General features: G+C 44.1%; 1 protein-coding gene across 2 annotated transcripts in view; it reads right to left on the bottom strand.

Annotated features, from left to right (window-relative positions):
- Positions 1-23,992, bottom strand: part of MOCOS (molybdenum cofactor sulfurase) — an 805,385-nt gene that overhangs the window by 43,594 nt on the left and 737,799 nt on the right. For both annotated transcript variants that reach the window (XM_088473622.1, XM_088473620.1), the window contains exon 13: positions 17,435-17,573. In XM_088473622.1, the coding sequence (XP_088329748.1) occupies positions 17,435-17,573 (139 nt within the window). The remainder of the gene's footprint in view (positions 1-17,434; positions 17,574-23,992) is intronic.

Raw genomic sequence — 23,992 nt, forward strand, 5'->3', positions numbered from 1 at the left:
CAAACGCCTAACAGGACTCGAGTATTACATCCGGCGCCGGGCGCTAGACGTCATCAACCAGCGCCGTGGCACAGCCGACTGCCCGCAACAAGTCCCCGCCAAAGAAGCAAAGGGAAGTCCCCGACGGAGGTAACCCCTAAGAAGATCGGCGGTAAGGTAGGGACAGGTAGTACGGGCATAGGCGGACCATCACCCGGACCGGGTCCTGACTTTCCTCCCACATTAGTCAAAAGACTATAAACATCAATATCATTTATGATTATTTTATGCTACACGTTTATTATGCCTAATTTATCCATATAGCGCTCATTCTCATTTTTTTAATTACTCTCCTGTGCCAGCGGTGCGACTGGATACCTAGCCCACATGCTCTGTACATCCTCCGAGTACAACCACAGTGTCACTCTCCTCTGCCAGCAGTGTGTCTGATACCTTGCCCTTGGAGGGGTCACTGGTGAACACCTCCCAGCAGGTTAGACTCTGTGCCTTTGGTCAGGTCTTGCCAAAATGAGATGCTTGTGGATGAGGAGGACATACATCCAGGCCCCTCGCCTCCGATTCCTTCCACAACCCGGGACCTCAGATTTCAGCTCCTCAGTAGGAGATTCCCCTGAGCTAGCTGTTACATATGCATATCCTGTATACTTGAACACCCACATCTATGGCAGTATATGAATAACATAGGTGTAGCACTAAGCACAAACCCCATCAAATAATACATCTAATTTGGTGAGAGTGGACAACTTACGAGCTGAGCTGCTCCCATCGACAGTACATTTTAGCAGAGCGCTACTACAGATATCCTGTATCATCCCATGACATTTGGACTTCAGTGTATACTGCTTCTTAAAAACATACAATATGATTTAAATAAAAATATAAAAAACTTTTTTTAAAATAGGAAAATATGTCTTCTTTGGGGTGCAGCTCACTTAAGGTGCATACACACATGAAGATTTTCTGTCCAACCATCCAACTAGTTGATTGGTTGGAATGAAAATCTGGTAACGTATGGAAGTAACTGATGATCAGCAATTTGCTCCTACATGCCAGAAAACAGATGGAAATGGTCGTCAGACAAGTTTGTTAAATGTTTGATCTAAACAATTTGTTCAAACAACAGTTTTTGTCCATTTTACGGCATTTGGGAGCAAATTGCTGATTGTCATTTGCTTTCATACCTTACCAGATTTTCATTCCAACCAATCAACTAGTTGGATGGTTGGACAGAAAATCTTTACGTGTGTATGCAGCTTTAGATTCAGCACAGTATTTTCGGGCAGCTAAGCTTCAAATCACACTGTCTCTGCCCTCATACACAAGTGACAATAACAGTGTAGTGTAGGATGCCTCCATCAAGTGTAGATAAATATCCTTATGAAACACAATTATAAGTAAGTGCAATTCACTTCAGGATCACTTCTTACAAAAGTACACAAGAGCCAGTTTGCACTGGATTGCAGGTGCTACTAGTGTCTGACAAACAAACACACAGTGACTGTGACAGTAGCCTGTTTGCATGCAGACTGCTGTTACTGCTACTGTAGCTAGTGTCTGAAAAACATACACAGTGACAAAGATGCTTGCAATTTGTTACACCCTCCCATCTACTCCACTCGAATGCAGGGACATAGCTAGGGTGGTGTGACATGTGCCATGGCACAGGGCAGGGGATGCTGTTCAGGCCTGTACATTTTTTGTTTATAATCAGTTTCACTTGTAGTTTCCTCTTTTATCCCGGTAAATCCTGGCTGTCAATATCTCCTCCCTGTTACACTCCAGACTCATAGGCAAACGCAGGGGGGGTTTCCGTCTGCCTGGAAACACCCCTCCCCAGCCCACACCATGACCACAATAGAAATAGTAGATTGTTACTAGTGCTGCATGTTCTTCTCAGTATCACAAATGAAATAATTAGCACCACCTGTGGATCTTTTAACATGTATCAGCCAGTAAAAAATAACCTGTGCACTAACTAGAAGATCTGGAAAACATGCACTGTTAGAGATGCACTGCTATAGAGCCCAATATGTCCAGGGCAGTGCTAGGTTCTTCTGCTGCTCCTCCAGACTCCCGGACTTGCTCCCATAGTCTGGAAGGTGCCCACATCTAAAATAAATATATTCAGCTCAGGCAGGATGGCCTACTGCCCCATCTAATGGCTTACTGTGATCTCTGGTACTGTATATGCTGGAATTATGACACACAATACACTATGTATGACACATATAATGGGTTACTGTGATCTCTGGTACTGTGTATGCTGGAATTATGACACACAATACACTATGTATGAGGCATATAATGGGTTACTGTGATCGCTGGTCCTGTATATGCTGGAATTAATATACACAATACAATTTGTGTGATGCTTATTAAAGCTGGTTAAGTACTAATTCTGCCCTCTTCATTGACAGGCTGCACTCGCTCTAAAATTAGGCATTTGGAAACCCCCCTCTGGAAATCCTGCGTTTGCCACTGAGACTATTAAAAAATACTTTTTTACCACTCTGATAACTGTCCAGGAGAGCACAGAGCTCATGCTGAACATTGCTCCCAGCTGGTGCTGAGGTCTGTCTGTGCTGCTTCTGCCCCGTCCACTAAGTGTCCTGTTACTGAGCATGGAGATGGCTCTGCATGCCAGAGTTCCCTCTTAAACAACAGTATGGGCACACCCATGTTAGAATCTGTCACCTGACGCTCTTCCTCCAATCAGAGCGCTGCTCCCAAACCAGCTGATCACAGCACTCAATCCTTGGGGATCCTCCACATAAAATTCCATTTCCAGACTGGCCTCTGTTGCCAGTACAGTGTCGCTTCATGCTCCCATGTTCTCTGTATCTGAATGGTCCCAATCCATTATATCTAGTTCCTATATCTTGTAAACAAGTCTCCTATACCATGCTGCACACCAGTCTGGTTTTGCCACTGAGACTTGTTCTTGCAGCCACCATCTGTTCCAGCCAATACCTCCAACCATCGGTCTCATCTGATGCTTCAAGCATTGGACTATTAATTAAGTTCCTCAATTCATCAATATTTGATCCAACTACATCAAGTTCTTCAACTCGTTAACATCGGTCTCAAACCAATCCAGCTCTCAATCCAGCATCATTGGCCCCAATCCGATTCTGCTCATTCAAGCAGTATTTTCATCTCTAGTTCTCATTCCAACCTGCTGTTTAATAAAGACATTTCATTCTTGTTGTCACCTTCGGGCCAATCACCCTCTACAGCTTCTCTACCGCAATACATGAAGAAGTCCTGGCTCAAGCCACCCAGGTTTATACACACCTCCCAAGTCTCCTTTTCTGTCTCCCACCCCCGTTCCAGCCCAAACCAATCTCAGACGTGACACTCTCTTGCCTCCTTCTGACCAACTCCACAAGCACCTTCAGTCACATGCTCTTATTTAACACACACAGCTATCTGCCTTACAAGTTCTGATGGCAGCCCTGAACACAGCCAACGATTCACAACCCAGTTGTTACCAACAAACCTTCTAGTACCTTTGCCGGTGAGTTCAGCCAGTGCAGGATTCATAGATTGTTCTCCCCACCACTGATATTTGCTACACATACACTACAAGTACCACTCTTTTTATATCTTCAGTTGGTGAGCTACATTGCTGGCTCCAGGCTTGTGCACGGCTATTCTGATAGACAAATCCTCCTTCAGATACATCTTCACCAGTGTTCTCCTACATCTAGAGCTGGTGACTTTATCTGCATAATTATTGTGTATCATCACTGCAGCCTTGATTTCACACTGTATCTGTCAGTGACACCTGGATAACAGTGGTACAAATGGATCAATACCCCTTCATGATCATATGGGATAAATCAGATTTGTCATGACCCCTACCCAGAAGGCCACTCTCCTTTTTCGGGTATGCATCTTATGTCCCTATTTGAAAAATAGGGGTGGGGGGCACCTATGTTCTTCCTGGCCCAGGGCATCCAAAAGTTATGGCTCTGCTTTAATGGCCTCTATTTGAAGCACAACTACAGCCCACACCCTATCCATACACTCTCCTGTGTGAAATGCACATGATCATGAAGGCAGGATTTTCTATGCAATCCAAAACATCCAAGATTAGAGATTTCAGGGAAAATAATATTTTCATTTCCTTGGAAACATCAAATTAAAGTGTGTTAATTTTTCTGCAAAATGGAACTGCTCATCTCTACAAAATATAGCAATAAAGTATATATTGCAGCACAGCATAGACGGTGTAATGTTTAGCGTTATTGCCTCACAGCACTGAGGTCATGGGTTCGATTCCCACCACGGCCCTACCTGTGCAGAGTTTGTGAATGGCCAGATATTCTCTGTAAAGCGCTGCGGAATATGTGTGCACTATATAAATAACTATTAATAAATAAATAATAATTTTATAATTATATGTTTCTACTGTATACGCTATTTAGCATAAGATACAACTATTCAGTCATAAGGTAGAAGGGGTAAGCAAGTTCACTGGATATCCAGGTGGCCTGAATTGTATAGAACCATTCAATAGATTGCTGATACGTTGCCATATATACACCTGATTGCAAATTCAATTGACTTGACTTTGACAATTATACAGTAGTTTATGAGTTATCTAGCTCAGCCATATAAAACCAGATGGCAAACCCAGTTAGAGACTGCACTCACATCCAATGCCATTTAAAGAAAAGTTTAAAAAAAAGGGAATTTATAATTGTCCTTCCATTAAATCTCCCCTTCTCAGATGTCATAAGAAGGACCCATTTCCTGGTGATATTAAGAAATGTATGGTCAGTGTAATACCTGTGTCCCTGATGGAGAATCAATATCTACTGGATATAATTAATAATGTGTGCTGTACATCAATGCAAAGTCTAAAGACTAAACATAAGCAAAGTCAAGGTCGAACACCACCATCAGATGGACACTCGTCTGAAAGTGCACATACTGTATGAACATTCAGCAGAATGCAAGGTGTCTCTTGTTTCATTATCTTATCATATGCTTCTATTATGCCTGTCACCAGAACATCAATGATCATATTTAATTAATGGTAGAATACATATTGTTATTAACAGCTGGCATCATTTTCAGATATAAAGTCCTGCATGAAATGGAGGAAAAACAGGTTACAGCAGTAAAGTAGGACTGTAGCACAAAAGTTTAATGTAAACTTTCATACACACTGATATTGCCCCTGTTCAAGCTTCTTAATTTTTGATGCATTAAATCACATTCCAGCTGACTATAGCTATGGAGTTACTCTATTTAAAAAATGTACTTGTCTTAAGAGCAATTGAAATGGCCCAGTTAGACAACTATTAAATAATCCTTTCAGTTCTTCCAGTAAAGCGTAGCATGTGGGATCCTGAGAAAATATTCTTTAACAGGTTTTAAACTGTCTCCATTAACCAGAGCCGAGAATAGCCCACTATGCATATTTTACACACTGTGATATACTATTTAGGCAGTAGAGTTCTCTTTTCTGAGCTGAGGTATCAGCAAAATACTGTACAAATAAAGCTGCTTAAAAGATCTGTGTAACTCAACTAATCTGAGACACCAGACTGTCTGCATTACAAGCAAATCTTTTTTTTAAATGTAAAGTTATAGAATTTATCCTTTATGCTTATAATAAGCAAGTAAATAACTTTCTGTTAAGAAGTTCTGGAATCTAAACGTCTTGTTCGCTTTTCACACGTCAAATATAACTACTTCTCCTTGTCTCGCCTGTATTTCTTAACCTCTTATCTTCATCTGATTTTTTTTGAACAGCAAGAAATGTTTTACAGTACTCTGTACAAATTATGGAGCTCATTTAGAGCCGCTCGCTAGATGCGATCGCTTGCACCCAGCGTATACAAATTTGCCTAAGTGACGGCATGGCAGGCGCTCGCACGGAAAGGCATAAACACACCCACTTTGAGTTGGCGAGCGATCACTTTGTGTCTATAGATGCCCATTAGCATATGAAGAGACGCCCACTAGCGCACGATATCGCAAGGAAGTGTATTAAAACATTGGTACATCGAGGACCATCGGAAGGGCTCGCAGCACTTGTGGTTGCCTTACCTTACCGCAAGCACTGCGAGGACTTCAGTGTAAATAACAGGCAGGTGACGTGCACTATGACATTGGCTGATAATTATGCATGCCTCAGAAATGGCATTGCTACACTCAGCCACGCCTGTGTTTGCAACTCCACTCCCCCCGTTATTAGTGTCCTGCCCCTGTTACCACCCACAAAAGGCATCTCCTGTCACTCATTACACTGGGCTGTCTTTGCTGGGCGAGTGAGCAGATTCCAATCGCTCCGAGTAGTTCGCACACGCGCAGAACGAAGCACACGCATGCATGGTCGCTTACCATCGGCCGCGAACAAGCGAGTGGCCGCTTGCGAGCTGCTCTGAATGAGCTCCTATGTCAGATAAAGGAATTAAATAGCTGTTTGTTTTATATTCTCTTTTTACTCATCACTTATCACTCTTTTTGCAACACAGGCAATCCACATCTCTCCAAAGGCAGCCTGTATAATTCCCACATATAAACTGTGCAAGTGGCAGCACATGTGACAATATTAATTAATAATTGAGTTGATCATAATTCTAAATATAACATTTGCTATACTACCTCCAAAGTATCAAATATGTTTTATACCACGCTTTGTGTCGCAGCATCCCTTTTCCTACTGTGTAAGGTTTACTTGGAAAAATGGCACTAGTGGGCTAGTATACTGTGCTGTATGCTACTGTAGGTACGCAAGTTGTACACTCAGTGGGTGTGGTCACTAACCATATCTATATAATGCTGCATACACACAGGACAATTTTCCTGAATGATATGAATGATAACAATATCGTTGAACGATATATCGTTCATATAGTTCATTTTTAGGCAGTGAATGATTGAACAATGACCAACGATGCATGTTCCCGTATGAACGATAATGATATCTATGATCGTCTGTACATGCAGGCCAACCTGGACGAAATCGTCAATTTTCCCTGTTCAGAGATGTGGCAGGATGACTCACTGAAAGATATCTTTGAAAGATCTTTGAACGATCTATGAATGGTATCTTTGAAAGATCTTTGAACGATCTATGAATGATATCTTTGAAAGATATCTTTCAGGTTGTTGATGGTACAGATCATGATGTGTGTATGCACTTGAAAGGTGCCCATCCACTTGCAGATCTGAAAATGACTGCACTATTATAACTTGTAATTATGCATTAGTTTGTCAGTCTGTCATGAGCCTGCACTGAACGAGCAGTCATTCAGTGCAGGGTCATCAATCATCTGTAAACATGTTGAACCTGACAATATCGTCAGGTTGTCCAGCATGATTGCATGATGATAGATGTCTAAACAACTAGCGGGCACGCGCATCGCTGGTCATTTTAGAAATTTTTTAAAAAGATTTGCAAAAGATTGAATGATGGAACGATCGTTATCGTTCAATCACTCAACTTAATCGTCTAGTGGATGGGCATATTTTTATCATATGGGAGGGGTGATGGTAATGTGAGCACCCCAATCATTTATAAAAGTTGGCTCCAATGGGAATAAAAGAGTAAAAGAACAAAAAATATGAGAAAGTAAGGAAAGGAGAAAAAACAGACTAAAATCACAGAAATGTACACAGAAAGTACCCCATATACACACACAGCTGCAACAAAATGACAGGTCACTTGCAGACACTGCCATAGAAATGAATGGGGAAGCACTGATCCCAATCAGCACTTCCCCATTCCCCATGCAAGTCACCTGTCATTTAGTTGCGGCTCTGTACAAGGCCAGTCCTTTCGGTTTGTTTTTTTGCCAAGAAGCCCTGGATGCCTACATGGTGTCACAGTGCGCCGGACCCCGGCTTCCACTTACCGGGTCCGGCAGCACTGGAATCTGCAGCAGGCGAGGAGTCCACGGCGTCCACTGCCATGACGTCTCCCCCGCATGCCGGCTGGAATTGCAGGCGGCCGCGGCTCTCCTTGAAAAGTGCATGCTGCCCTGCAAAATATTTAATGGCACAGGCGTGCCAAACGTGAAGTCACGTTTGGCACGAGATTTGAACTTCCTCTATAAGAGGAAGTCTCTGGCACCAGACAGGTGCCAGAGTAGAGGCTCCATTCCATACTCCAGCGTTATAGTACTTACCTATTATCCTGATCCTGACCTTGGCTTGTTGTGACTCTGATTTCGTCTGACCCCTTGTACTGCTCCTGATATCTGGTTCTGACCTCGGCTGATTCCTGTGACCCATTTACGTCTGCTCCCTGGTACCGTCTCGTCTGTTTGGTTCTGACCCGGCCTGTTGACCACGTTTATTCTTCTACACCTGATCTTGTGTCCACTAGTACCTGTATAGGGGAACCTAACCTGAGGGCCGTGACCTGTGTGTTGGACACAGCCAAGCCCATAACTTCTTGCGTGGGTCCCTGGTGAATACCGCCGCCACATTAGACTCCGTGCATCAGGAATAGGTCTAGCCAATTCCCTAGACATGGGCCGCATCCACATTTCATCCGAGAGTTGTGACACATGGAATGAAGAGTACATGATCCATGGATTTTGAGAGTTTTAAATTGGAAAACATGGCTTTTTTTTAATAATATAGTACAATACTCTGTTTCTGTGTCCTGTCTTTATTTTATTAATTTCCTTACAGGCAAACTACTGAGTGGCCCTAAGTGCCCATGCATGTTGTTACTTGTTGTTCCACAAGTGCTGTCATGCCAGAGCAAGCTTGACTTGAAATTGTAGGCCTCCTGCAAAGAACAATATATACAGTATTTACTACCACTAACCCTGCAGCCACCACCCATGGGTGCAGGGAATAGCTCTGGGCTTTCAGTCCAGGGCTGATTTTCCCTTGGTAGTAGGACTCCCTTAATTTGGGGTCTGGACTTTTCATGGGCTTCCAGGGGTTGAACAGTTTTGGTCTGGTTAACTTTGTGGCAGGGTAATCCCATGCCATGTGTCTCCCTCCTCTGACTGTAAATATATGCAGAAAGGTTTCCAGAGAGGAATTATACTCCAAATAACACCACTGTAAAGGCCCCTTTGCACTCTGTAGGAACTTCCAGCCAAAGTCCAACATACAGACAGATGCAGTGGCATTCAGGTGAATAAACTGGATACAATTATCTAATTATATATCGACATTTCAATGCTTTCATCAGGGTGATGATGCAATATGATAATGATGTAAAGCATCGAAAATTGAAATACACTTACCTGTGGTTGTATCCAGTTTATTGACGCAAGTGCCGCCGCATGAGTCTGTGTGTGTGGTGCCCTTATATTAAGGCTGAATCTAAAAAAACTGAATTCTCCCATAGAGATTTACAGAGGGGGGTATGGTATTTAAGGGGATACTCCTCAAAAGCTATTGGAGGTACTGAGCTGAAATTTGGCAGGGGTAGGTAGAACTGTCGCTCGGTGCTGCAGGCCAAATTTCAGGGCAAAAACATAAAAAAATAGGATTTGGGAGTAATCTAAATTTCCAACTGTCATTTTTTTAAGACACTCAATTAGGACCACTTTTCTGCTGTTCTCTATGGGGGATTTGGGAAGGCATAACTCAGGGAAGGGGGCGAATTTAGACTTGGGGTTTGTTTTATTAGGTAGCTATTCATCCAGGGTAGGTGCTTTTGGGCTTCAGGTAAATTAGAAAGTTACAGTTTCTAAACTATTACCTCAAGAATGCGCCATTATACAGATAGGATGTTTCAACTTGTTGCGCAGCCTCAGTTGGTGCCTTCAACAGGTGTACTCAGTGTGGCTTCACTGTAACCCAGCAATGGCAGCGGGCGGGAGCAACGGCATGGACCCAGTGGTGGTGGCGTGGGTGGCAGTGGTGGCAGTGGCACAGGTGTCAGAGGTGGTGGTGCGGGTGTCAGCGAGATCCAGCAGGGGCGGGGGAACCGGCGGCAGTGCAGGCGTTGGCGGCGGGCTTGGATCAGAGAGGATCTAATCCTTGCCTGCCATTTTGCAGAGTTCGGCAGCAGAGCCCATTTCAAAAATAGCGCCTCAGTGCCATTTTTTTAAATTCAAAGATGGCCACCGTGAGCCAATCACAGCTCATGACGTCATCGCCCTGCCCCCCTGGCTGGCTTTTATAAGGACTGGCCGTGAAAAGCCCGGGGCTGGTTGTGCTTTGGGGGGAAGGCCACATCTTTTTTTATTTTACACATTCAATTTTTAACATAGATGCAGAGATGGATCTCACTGATGCGTCCGTGCATCTGTGACTTATTGATTTTATTTTCTCAGGTGCATGCCCAGTACCGGTGAGCCCTCTGTCACCCACTAATTCCCCTGTGCACTGCCCCGCTGCTGCCACTACCGCGCATGCCTACAACCCACCCCTGCAGCCATCTCTCACTCTGAACCTCCCAAACCACCTCCTGTGTGTCGGCCCCTCTTCCACATACACTAGTGTACAATTTTGTTGCCCTTCTCCCCTGCAGGTGGCATGGTTTGCTGTGAAAATTCAGATCAAGTCCAAGAGGCCTCAATGGGACGTGTGAAACCATAAGATTTTTTGTCTATGGAATAATATATATATATATATATATATACACATACACAGTATATATATATATATATATATATATATATATACACAGAATATATATATATATATATATATATATATATATATATATATACACAGTATATATATATATATATATATATATATTCCATAATCAGAGCACAAGGGGGTGCCACTTTGCAATAAATTGCTTTACTATTTGATGCACAAACATAAAACACTGAAAAATTCCATTTCATACAGAAATACAACTGGCAATACCCCAGGCTTCTACGGGCAGACACTTCACAGGGTTGTCACTGGAAAGTCACAATGCCAAGCCACACTTGATATATAAGTAACACAAACACATATGGCACCTAAAAAAAAAAAGGTGTCACTCTTGTGCTCCGCAAAAGCCCAAAGGAAGGAGCTGATGTGAAGCGCATTATTATTTCACATTTGAATGAGCTTGTGCGCATGTGCAGAAGCTCAATCATGATCGCTGCTTGATTTGAACTGAGCTCCAATTGTGGTAGCGGCCATCAGAGCCCAGCCCATTAGAGGGGAGAGGGGACCCGCCCAACAGGAACTTTCCTTCTGTCCTGGTGGCCCAATATTCCCCTTTATAAGCTCATCTCTAGTTTTGCTGTGTCTGCTATGCAAATAAGATGTAACATAATGAAAAAGATTGTATGCTACACCTCTTGAAGTGGCTCATTCTTGGTGGGCATCTCGTGCCATTTGGCGTATAGAGGCTAAGGGGTAAATTTACTAAGATTCAAGATGGTCCCGATTTTCAATGAGATTGAAGAGATTTCTCTCTGCCTAACTCTCCCGAGCAAGCAGCCTGCACATATCAGTGAGATATGTGTAAGCTGCTTGTGTCTTTTACCTGTAAAAAATGGGCTAAATTATTTTTTATAAATGACTTGGGCCCCCCCCCCAAAAGCCTAACCATCCCCGGACTTTTCAGTCTGTCCTGGTACCTAAAATTCTTTGGAACAAAATGAGTAGGGTTCCACCATAATTTAGGTAGCAGCACCAGCACCGGACCTAACCGACCGGGGAGTAATGCCACAGACAGGAGACCCTGTTACAAGTCGGGGATGTCAGGGGAGGTGGGGACCCCTGAAAAAAGGGGTCCCCCTCTCCCAAAACCCCAGGCTTGGTCTTGTATTTTGCAGAGGAACTATAGGTGCCAGCATGCCTGCCCTTTGGTACTTGTGGAACTACAAGTGCCAGCAGGGGGCCGGCACCCGTACCTCCACTGGTTATAAAGACATAACACACACCTTAGATAGTACAAGTTTAATACACACATACCTCAATCACACATACTTGCCTGTACCAGCCTGTCGGTCCACTTGTCCCAAGTAGAAATCTGTGTGCTGCTCATTGGCTGGGACCCAAGTGGAACCAATGAGCCACTCCATGGCTCTGATATCACTCATAGTTACCTAGAGAGTGGTACAAGAGATGGTCCACAACATGTGCTCATTTTTGTTTGTCCCTGACAATAATCTATTTTTTTCCAGAAGCAATCAATTGCTCAGTACTACTTATATACTGTATGTATTGTTTGCATTTGTTCTTAACATGTATGCTCTGCGTGGTAAAATGTATTAAATATTAGGGATGTGCACCGGCCACTTTTCGTGTTTTGTGTTTAGGTTTTGGATCTGGATCTTTCTTCGTGCTTTGGATCTGGATTGGTTTTGCCAAAACCACCCTTCGGCGTTTTGGGTTCTGGGTTTTCTGTTTTGGATCTGTATTTTTTTTTAAAAAAGCATAAAAACAGCTAAAATCACAGAATGTGTTGATTTTTCTGCTCCTATGCTATTATTAACCTCAAAAACCTTAATTTCCACTCATTTCCAGTTTATTCTGAACACCTCACAATAGTGTTTTTATGTACAAAAGGTTGCACCGAGGTAGATGGATGACTATGCTAAGCGACACGAGTGGGCGGCACAAACACGTGGCCCATCTAGGAGTGACACTGCAGTGGCAGACAGGATGGCAGTTTGAAAAACTAGGCCCCAAACAGTACATAATGCAAAGAAAAAAAAGAGGTGCAAGATGGAATTGTCCTTGGGCCCTCCCACCCACCCTTATGTTGTATAAACAGGACATGCACACTTTAACAAACCAATCATTTCAGCGCCAGGGTCTGCCACACGACTGTGGCTGAAATGATTGGTTCGTTTGGGCCCCCACAAAACAAGCTGGCAATTAATCTGGCCCTGCACAAACTGGCTCTACGGAGGCAAGATGTCGTCCTCATCCTCCTCATTCACCGATTCCTCACCCTCTTCAGTGTTGTGTACATCCTCATCCTCACAGAGTATTAATTCGTCCCCGCTGGAATCCACCACCACAGGTCCCTCTGTACGTTCTGGAGGCTGGTCTCCCTAGAAAAGTTGATAATTCATTTTTATGAACATCATCTTCTCCACATTTTGTGGAAGCAACCTCCTACGCCTTTTGCCGACAAGGTTCCCGGCTGCACTAAACACTCTTTCGGAGTGCACACTGGAGGGGGGGGCAACTCAGGTAAAATAGAGCCAGTTTGTACAGGGGCCTCCAAATTGCCTCTTTTTCCTGCCAGTACATGTACGGACTGTCTGACATGCCTACTTGGATGCTGTCACCGATGTAATCCTTTAACAGACAGACGCACGCTTGTCGCTGCTGCTTTGAGGATGCAGGTGCGGCTACAGCCCACACAATTCACAAAGACAGGAAAAAAAAAGAAGAATTTTTTTATTGTTTGTGGAGCACACTTTGAGGGTTACACCACCCTTTAACAGACAGACACACACACGCTTGTCGCTGCTGCTTTAAGGATGCAGGTGCGGCTACAGCCCACACATTTCACAAAGACAGAAAAAAGAAGAATTTTTTTATTGTTTGTGGAGCGCACTTTGAGGGTTACACCACCCTTTAACAGACAGACGCACGCTTGTCACTGCTGCTTTGAGGACAGTATCATATGCAGTGACAGTAGACTTGTCAGAAATTGTTGGCACGTCCTTCAGTCTGGACCAGATGTCCAAACCGGCCCTTGACTTATGACACAGGCGCACGCTTGGCGCTGCTACTGTGTTGGAGCACATGCTGCTACATCGCACACAAGTCACAAACACACAACAAAAATAGTTTTTTATTTTTTGGAGCACTTTGAGGGTTACACCACCCTTTAACAGACAGACGCACGCTTGTCACTGCTGCTTTGAGGATGCAAGTGCGGCTACAGCCCACACAATTCACAAAGACAGGAAAAAAAAAAGAAGAATTTTTGTTTGTGGAGCGCACTTTGAGGGTTACACCACCCTTTAACAAACAGACGCATGCTTGTCGCTGCTGCTTTGAGGATGCCGGTGGAATCTAGATGGGAATCTAGATGGGATTTGGAACCGGGGACACACATCAATTGTCTAAATCCCACTGCACTAATGGCGGATACCGGATGCACGTCTAACACCAACATAGCAGTCAAGGCCCCAGTTATACGTTTTGCTTCAGGATGACTGCTGTCGTACTTCATCCTCCTCGCTAAGGACTGTTGGAGGGTCAATTGTTTAGTAAAAGTAGTGGTGTTCCTACTTCCTCTCTGGGATGATGAACAACTCCCAGCAGCAGCAACAGTACTAGGAGGAAGTGGTTCTTGATCTTTCCCTATTTTATTTTTATCGGAGAAAGTTTGGTCCTCCATTTATGTTATATTGATATATACGTGCGGCTAAGGCGCACACAAACACAGAAAATATTTTTTTATTTTTGCTGGAGAGTAGTGCACTTTGTGGGTTACACCACCCTTTAAGAAATGAGCCAGCCGGCTCTTTACTTATGGGACACAGGCGCACGCTTGGCGCTGCTCCTTTGTTGATGCACGTGCGGCTACAGTGCACACAATTCACAAACACAGAAAATATTTTTTTATTTTGTTTGGAGTGCCCTTTGGGGGTTACAGCACCCTTTAGCGGTCAATCCAGCTGGCCCTTTATTTATGGGACACAGGCGCACGCTTGGCACTACTTTGTTGATGCACGTGCGGCTACTGCGCACACAATTCACAAACACAAAAAAATATATTTTTTTATTTTGTTTGGAGTGCCTTTTGGGGGTTACAGCACCCTTTAGCGGTCAATCCAGCCGGCCCTTTATTTATGGGACACAGGCGCACGCTTGGCACTACTTTGTTGATGCACGTGCGGCTACTGCGCACACAATTCACAAACAGAGAAAATATTTTTTTATTTTGTTTGGAGTGTACTTTGGGGGTTACAGCACCCTTTAATGGTCAAGCCAGCCGGCCCTTTACTTATGACACAGGCGCACGCTTGGCACTACTTTGTTGATGCACGTGCGGCTACTGCGCACACAATTCACAAACACAGAAAATAATTTTTTTTTTGGTTTGGACTGGAGTGTACTTTCGGGGGTTACAGCACCCTTAACGGTCAAGCCAGCCGGCCCTTTACTTATGACACAGGCGCACGCTTGGCACTACTTTGTTGATGCACGTGCGGCTACTGTGCACACAATTCACAAACACAAAAAAATATATATTTTTATTTTGTTTGGAGTGCCCTTTGGGGGTTACAGCACCCTTTAACGGACAAGTCAGCCGGCCTTTTACTTATGGGACACAGGCGCACGCTTGGCGCTGCTCCTTCGTTGATGCACGTGCAGCCACAGTGCACACAATTCACAAACACAGAAAAAATATTTTTTTTTAGCACTTGGGGAGAGGACCCCTGACTTACAGAGCACCCCCTGGACAACACTACAGCACCCCTTTAGGACTGGGACACTGCACAGGACTTTGGAGTGGACACAGCCCTTATGGACAACTGACTGTACAACACAGTCCAGCCAGCCCCTATGGACTTTGAAGTAGTGGACACAGCCCCTATGGACAACAGCAGCACAGCGCAGCACAGCACAGCCCAACACTACACTGCACTACACTACAACACTACACTACACAGCCCAGCCAGCCCTAACTCCCACCCTCCCTCTTCACTGTCCACAGCCGAGTGAGAAAATGGCGCCGACGCGGGTACCTTATATAGGATCCAAAACCCGCGAGACCCGGAAGGCAGGATGATGACGTTTTGCCTCGATTTCAAATCCGAGTCAGGCGGGAAAAGTCGAGCCTGACTCGGATCGGGGAGGCTCGGGGGGGTTCGGATTTCAGAAATCCGAGCCCGCTCACCCCTATTAAATATGTGCATTACAAACAGTGCTGGTGCTAAATTGTTTGGCACCCCCCAGCAATCTATAAATTTGCTCCATCCTCACCTCCTTCAGGGAGCTGCCAGCTATCTCTCTCACTCAATGTTTGGCAAGTCCTCCTCGTGGTGTTGCAGTGCACAGCTGAGGCAGCTCCTCCATTGTTCCTCTTCTTGGGCACAGCACACTACATATAGAGAGAGCAGATGTGCATGCATTGCATGGCATCATCATGTACTGTACATTGGGCATGTAAACTGCCAGTCTACATGCTATTGCTGGCAGTGCCGCTGCGTATAACAACTTAACAAGGCAGGGGAATGAACAAGTTCTTCCTGTTAAGGGGCGGGCAATTAAATTAATTTCTGCCTGTGTTGCTGTGGACATACATTACTTTTAAATTCAGGTGGATCGGCCATCTGATAATGGGTGGTGTGGAGTCCGGACCACTCATTGGCCAGATTGCCAATCTGCCTGAATTTAAATGTAATTTATGTCCGCAGCCACCTAGTCCACCTATGACACTTCTGCACTGGCTACATCAGCCTACCTATCACAGGTGCAGCATTGCAGCAAAGGCAGCAGTAAAGACACTCAGAAATCAAGCAGCAGGGAGAGCACCTCTCCAAGCTGGAAGCCCCCTGCAATGCTTACCCCATGGACAGCATAGCATCGACTCTGATTACAAATCAATAGAGAGGTTGCAGTCTGATGCAAGCTCTCACAATCAGGGAATCCAGAAAAATTTGGACTCATGTTCTCTCCTTACTACACGGTACAATGGCTTAAAGCATCAGGCCGTGACAGGTTCTCGATGGCTTACTACAATTCTTTTGTCCAGCAGCTTTCCTCTCTCTTTTTTTTACCCATCTCTTTGTATACTTATTTGTTGAAAGATGGAAAACCATCCAATCCTCAAGTGATTAGTTTACACCATCAAACTATTCATCCAGAAATGTGCTGTGTGTGTAGCTTTAGAATTATATTATGATACAGCTTCATATACATAATATGCATGCAGAGAATTAAATGGATATTTAAAAAAAATTATATCTAGAGGACTCTTACAACATGTGTACTGATACAGTATATAATTGCCCTGGACTGGATTGAGGGGCTGATGCATCAAGGAACACATGGGCGTATACGCACGCAATTGGTTGATTAATTCGCACTGCGCATGCATCACAGCGTGCGTGCGTGAGCCAGATGCTGCATTCAGCAGTGTGTACGCAGAGGGTACGCAGACTCATGATTGACAGGAAGTGCTGTTTGTGGGTGGTGACGAGAGGCTGGTCGGGCGAAAGCAGGCATGCCAGTGCATTTTAATGCCATTGCATTGGCATGCATAAATGAGCCACTGCGATACCAGATGCACCCTGAGGTCTCATAGCGTGCGCAGAAGTTAGAAATTCCTGACTAAAGCCAGGGCTTCATTAACTGTCCGATGTCACTCAATGTTACCGATTGTTTGCTATGTTGTCAAAGTATTTGGATGTGAGCTTCTGTCAGGCTGCGATCGCAATGTGAATGCAAACATTTAAATATCACAGCTGATAATAGCAACACAGATGCATGCGTATAAGCAGAATAACGATCTGTAGTGAATCAGGCCCCCAGGCCACATTAAAACTAGCTAACTAAAAATGTGATGAAAATTATGTACTTGAAAGTGCAAACATCCAATGAAAAGTTCAGCCCACTCCTCTTCTTGAAAAGGTATTTTGCTATCAATGACCAGGTTGGCTCGGAAGCTTTGGGTTAGCTGATCAATATGAAAGCCTTCAGTATGGTCGGCGTCCTCTCTATAACAAGAGCAACATACAACAGTAGTAAATGTCAAAGCATATGATGTTTTTAATCAAAATTAAATGCCCACCAATCTCAAAATAAATGTGTGCATTTAAGCTTTAAACCTATGCACAAAAGCATAAAGATTTTTGTGATCTATATGTTAGTGACGCCCCCCAGTTCACTCAAGAACAAAGGAATTTGACAGTAAATGATTGGAAACAGGTCAAGTTGTCTGACAAATCACATCTTCAATTACACCATGCAGATAGTAGGGTGAGGATATGGAGACAGCAGCACAAAAGCATGGATGCTTTTTGCATCGAATAACACACAATGATGTGTAGCTTTGTGGATTTTAATGTTTACATTTCTTGATCAATAGACTATTTGATGAAGATGCTGATGCAGAGATAAATAATTCCATTTGCATAATGTATTTTGCATGAATTCACAGTGCGTGTGCTCAGAAAAGTAGTGGGGGCAAGTACGGCAGGGTTGTCAACTTTTGATTTCTCCTCCCCGGGAGAAGCCTGGGTAGGAGAAGCAGGTGGGTGGAGTTGGGGGCAGGCTGGTTGGGTCCCGTCATTAAGCCCAGCCCCTTCACAGGAATTGCCCACTACGCCAGATAATTACAAGAGTACAAGAGGGGGTGGGGCCTAATGACGTGATTCTCATATAATTGAGTCATTAGGCCCCGCCCCCAATGTGTGGACCCGCCGATACATGGTAATATTCTCCCCACTCTGCCACTTTACTAAGAAGTGGGCAGAATGCAGGAGAAGTGCCTACCCTTCCGGGGGTGCGGGGGGTTACTCAAAAAATAGGGAGCCTCACGCGACTTCCGGGGGTTAGGCAAGTATGAAGTACGGTATGAGAATGCAGAGGTATACACAGTTTGATAATTTCTACACTTTGATCCTCTGTGGTAGAATTTAGGTAAGAAGGGGCATTTTCATGTAGGCAAAGCTCAAGTAGGGTGTGTTCATGCAAATGCAGCTAATGCAAAACAGCATGTATATGATTGTTAGGAGGCTTATACCCAGAGTTGCCTACCTTTAAAGATCTCTTCCTGGGAGAAGCCCGGGAAAGAGAAGCAGGAGGGAGGCAATGGGGGGTGGGGCCTGATGATTCGTGTCATTAAGCCCCGCCCCCTCGCAGTAAAATAACTGCAATTGGCTAGAATTTGCATAGGGGCGGGGCCAAATGACGTGATTCATGTAGAATCACGTTTTAAGCCCCGCCCCCTACACGGAGACCCGTGATCGCCATGGGTATTCTCCTCATTCTGCCCACTTCACTAGGAAGTGGGCAGAATGTGGGAGAAATGCCTACCCTTCCGGGGGTGCGGGGGGGTACCCGAAAAATCGGGAGCCTCCCGCGAAAACCGGGAGGGTAGGCATGTATGCTTATACCTAATATAGGCCAGATGAAAGTACACACTGAGGATAATTTGTAGCAAACTAGACCACCATTTGCCACTGAGTCAGAAGCATTTTTGAGATTTGTACAGATCTGCTAATTTGCAAAATTCACTATTTTTATGTGCCAGTTTCTTTTGAATAAGGTACACCTGTTTTACTTACCACTCTGCATTAGTCCCAATGTGTATAAATGTAATAGTTATGTAAATATACAGCAATTTCACACATACAATTTTGGGGACAGATTGATCTATTACTTTGACAAACTTTGATATGTATAGGATCAGGGCCGTAGCTAGGGTAGTGCGGCCGGTGCCATCGCACAGGGCACCACAGGGCAGGGGGCACTGTTTGGGCCTGTAAAATTTCTGTTTATTATCATTCTTGCTTGTAGCTTCCTCTTATTTCATCCCCAGCATCTCCTGGCCTCTCCTATCTCTTCCCTGGACCTTCCTCATGAAGCCATGGCCCTTTTTTGGGTTCATCATGTCCCTTTGAAAAATGAGGGGGGCGCCAATGCTCTTTCTGGCACAGGGCACCAAAAAGTCTAAAGGCATTGTGATTTTTCTTCTCATTTATGGTGTTCTTATATATTGTGATTGCTAGTAATATAAAATACAATTTTTCACCTGTTGCCACATTTTTTATCAGTGCAAAGTATATTAGCTGGACCAATTGATCAATATGGCCGGAAAATAAAGATATAGGGCCTGATTCAGACTTGGGACTAGAGAGAGATATCTCTCTCAACTGATCATCTTGGTGAAGCCATGTTGCACTGCAGGTGGGCAGATTTAAAATGTGCATAGAGATGTAGATTTGGGAGGAGTGTTTAAAAACTGACATCTAAATTGTAGAGTAATAATAAAGCTGTGCAGTATTTGTGGGCTACATGCAAAAGCAGCCAGTATTTACCCCACATGTAAAAAAATTTATGTGTTATTTACACCCCTTGCATTGCAATATGGTTTGTTCAGGTTCACAGTTGAGAGAGATATCTCACTCTATTCCCAAGTCTGAATCAGGCCCACAGTACTCAATCAGTGACATGATTGCAATGCATATAACTCGGTTTATGTTCAAATACGCAGCAGACCCTTTATGCATAATGCATGACCAAGTATTTTGGATCCATAATTCACAGGGTCGCTAGATACAGATAACTCCTGCTACATCTTTGCTCGACATGCCATGTATCGTGCCCTGCTAGTTGCACTATGACATGGCATTTTGAGTCGCATCTTAACATATTAAAGCACTGGATAAGTCGGGGGTGTAATACAACTTCCTGTCCATCAGATGTCGCTTTTCCTAAACTGCACTGTGCATGTGTAAAAATAAGACAATGCAATGTCTATAGTATCTCCCGCTGATTGGCTGACTAAACCTTTAAACTAAACTAAATTCAGTATGCTATAGTTGTCATGGATCGAGAGATTAATTAAGTGTGCAATAAAGGACTAAATCATTCGGTCATTATTACAGTATATTATGCTAGATACATGCATCAGCAAGATAACACCTCATTGTAGAAAAGTCAGTGCCAGTCTGTGCAACATTGTTCTGCAGGGATGTGCAGCACTCACACAATGATAACATGCCTAGAAATGAACAGTTGGGTGTGAAGGGCACTATATAAAACTATCACTGAACTACAAGTCTCAGCCAAGGAAGAGGTGTTGCAAACTGACAAACTGACTGTTTATGCAGCACACATGCAGCAATGTCTCACTAAGTAAAACATGGCCTGCACATGCGTTCAGTACACAGTACAAAATGGCAGTGTCCTTACACAAGGAGGGAGCGGTAGGTCCTTATGCAGTGGCGGGAACAGCTGCTGCTGAATAATATAGAAAAGCTCCGGGCATTTATAAATGCCTGAGATGATATCCTGGCCCGAGTAGGATGGGATAGATCAATTCAATCACTTCAGAGGCATTGGAGTGATCTTGTTAAAAGAGACCCCCAACGTCTACATTCTGCATAGTAAGTATAGTATTACTGTGTAGTTACAGTACTGTAGTTAAGTATAGCTAATCAGGATCCTCCATAGCGCGATTACTGTGTAATCTGAATGAGCTTTGTGTGACAAACTGTATAGTGACATATGACATCAATGGTTAACCACCGATAGTTGATGATTTTGCAATGCTACAGTGTAGGCAGTAAACCAAATTTTCACCGCCATAATAGCCAAACAAAGTGGTGTTGGCTATCAACAATCAATGCTTTCAAAACATCGATGGTTGCCATCCAATGTTAACTAGTTTTGCTACCGATCACCTATTGATGGTCATCCCTAAGAGCCACTACCAGGGGCATAACTAGGCTTTTGAAGGCCCCATAGCAAAAGTTTTTAAGGTACCCTATGTATTACCAATTGTGAAAAATTTATATATCACATGCAACTTTAACAAGAGCAATGGGCCCCCCTAAGCTCTGGGCCCCACAGCAGCTGCACCCCTTGCATCTATGGTAGTTTTGCCCATGGCCACTACTGTGTGACATAACGTGAATAAAAGGCACTACTATAGTATGTGACAAAAGGGTAGATGTATTATAATGGATCGTGCCCCTATAACTCTTGTCCACAGGAGCTGTGGTGACAGGGCAAAGATAGTTGCAGTTGTCAATATCGATAACTGCAGCTTTTGGAATTAATGGATTACACCCATCAAGGGTACAGAGCCAAACAATGAATTTTTTTATTTCCTCTCCATGTATTGAGGCCATCATGTACCCCTGCCCTGCCCTGTGACATGTTGTGTACAATGGAAGAGCACTACTAATGGCATGAAGAATTATAGTACAGTAGATGTTTATTTTTATTTGAATTCAGTATGAATCCTGACAGGAGAAGCCCGACAGGAGGAGATCCTGATGCCAGCTGGTAAGTACCCTAACCCTCCCCTCTCCCCCCCTAACCCTATCTTAGGGGTGCCTAACCGTAAAACTCCCAGGGTGGTTTTTCACCCTAAGTCCCCCCCGAGGGTTCCTAAACCTAACCCCCCTTCCAACACCCTAACCCTCCCGGGGGAGTGCCTAACCCTAACCTACCCCCGGGGGTGCCTAAGCCTCCCCCCTAGGGGTGCCTATCCCTAATTCCGCAAAACCTAACCCTGCTGCACTCCCTAAACCTAACCCTGCACTATTTTTTTTTACAGTACATCAGCACCAGAGACAGCAGCAGGCAGAGAAGGGGGAGCCTCCACAGCCAAGTAAGTTCTGTACAGTACAGTAAAATGTGTTCACAAGCTGGGCAAATTTTTTTTTAAATTGTGTTCAGGCAAAGTTACATTATAGTATATCCTCCTCTAAGGTGGTGGTGGATGGGGTGGCGGGGTCAGACAACTCTCCCCAGCCAAGTAAGTACTGTCTATAATCTACTTCTTTCCTCCATTCCCAGCAGCTCTACTTCTGCTAGTTATTCCATCAGTATTGGAGTCAGGTCCGCAATTCTCTGATTACTTCCTTGCTTCCCAGCCGCATTGTGTCCTGATAATTACGGTACTAAGGGGCAGATGTATTACGCTCTGGAAAGTGATAAATTGGAGAGTGATAAACTACCAACTAATCAGCCCATAACTGTCATTTTTCAAACACAGCCTGTAACATGACAGTTAGGAGCTGAGTGTCTGATAATTGGAATAAGATTAACGATCACTTTCCAGAGCTTAGTACATTTCCCCTTAATTGTTAATTTTGCTCTTTTTTTGTTTTGGTTACTGTAATGTACACTTTTAGTGGCTTATATTGTAAATAAAGTGCAATAATAATAATAAAAGTACAGTCAGGGTTTATTTACATATGTACATTTTCAAATTTTATTTAAGACAAAATGTTATTATTTTTGTTTACACAGGCCCAGAACCAAGACACTGTCATGAGGTGGAGGTGGCCAAGGCAGAGGACAGGGCAGTTGATACCACAACCCTCCCCAGCCAAGTAAGTACTGTACAGTATAGTACTGTACATTGTGCTTTGCTACTCTACTGTTCTTTTCTTCCTTTAGAGAATGTCTCTATTTCGCCTGTACTGTACCTCCTGTACACCAAAGACTATGAATCTCCTTACATCTCCAACCTCGTCTCCTAACAAACTGCCTTCCTCCCTCTCCGGTTGGCCAGTGACCGGCGCTTTAACTCTCCTTAAACGTGCACTGAAATCCCACTGGTTCATCAAAGCCTACGCTTCCACAAAATACTGTAAACTTGTCACCAGGTTGGTCACCCCATCCTGCTACTGTACCTCAGCCATCTCTAACTTGCTTACTTTCTGCCACCAAGTCCCCATCTACATGCTCATGTCTCTGCCATCTCCCCTAGATTGTAATCCCCAAGAGCAGAGTCCTCCTCCCTCTTGTCTTACAGCCCTCTTCTCTAACACTTCATTGACAGCCTTCACTTAATCAGTGGCCATTTACAGTAGCCCAGAATTCTCCTCACTCATGGCCATTCATCTCTCCCAGCAGCTCTACTTCTGCTACTTGTGCCATCACTATTGGAGTCACTTCCACTGTCACGTTTGACTTCGGGAAATCCCCTACTGAGGGGGTGAAAGCTGAGGTCCCTTGTTGGAGAAATCGGAGGCATGTGCCTGTATATACATTCTCCTCATCCACTAATATTAGATGTTGGAGAGACCTGACCAAAGGTGCGGAGCCTAACCTGCTGGGAGGTGTTCACCAGTGACTCTTCCAATTGGATATGGGTTTAAGCTGCACCCAGCAGGCAGGTCGCGGTCCTTTTGTCAGTTATCTGATCCCCAGGGGAATAGAGATAATACATTGATGGCCCAAGAGAAATACTTCAGGAAGAAGTACAGCTGCACGAGGAGTTGGTGTTTGAAATTGTACACAAGGAAAGGGTTTTTGATGCACTGCTGCACCAAGTGGTGGCACTCATAACTGCATGCAGGCTCTTTGTTTTTGATGCACTGCTGCACCAAGGGGTGGCACTTGTAACTGCACTCAGGCAAAGTGTTTTGATGCAGTGCTGCACCAAGATGTG

The sequence above is a fragment of the Taudactylus pleione genome, unplaced genomic scaffold (genome assembly GCF_031769625.1).
Source record: "Taudactylus pleione unplaced genomic scaffold, aTauple2 ptg000137l, whole genome shotgun sequence".
Taxonomy (NCBI): domain Eukaryota; kingdom Metazoa; phylum Chordata; class Amphibia; order Anura; family Myobatrachidae; genus Taudactylus; species Taudactylus pleione.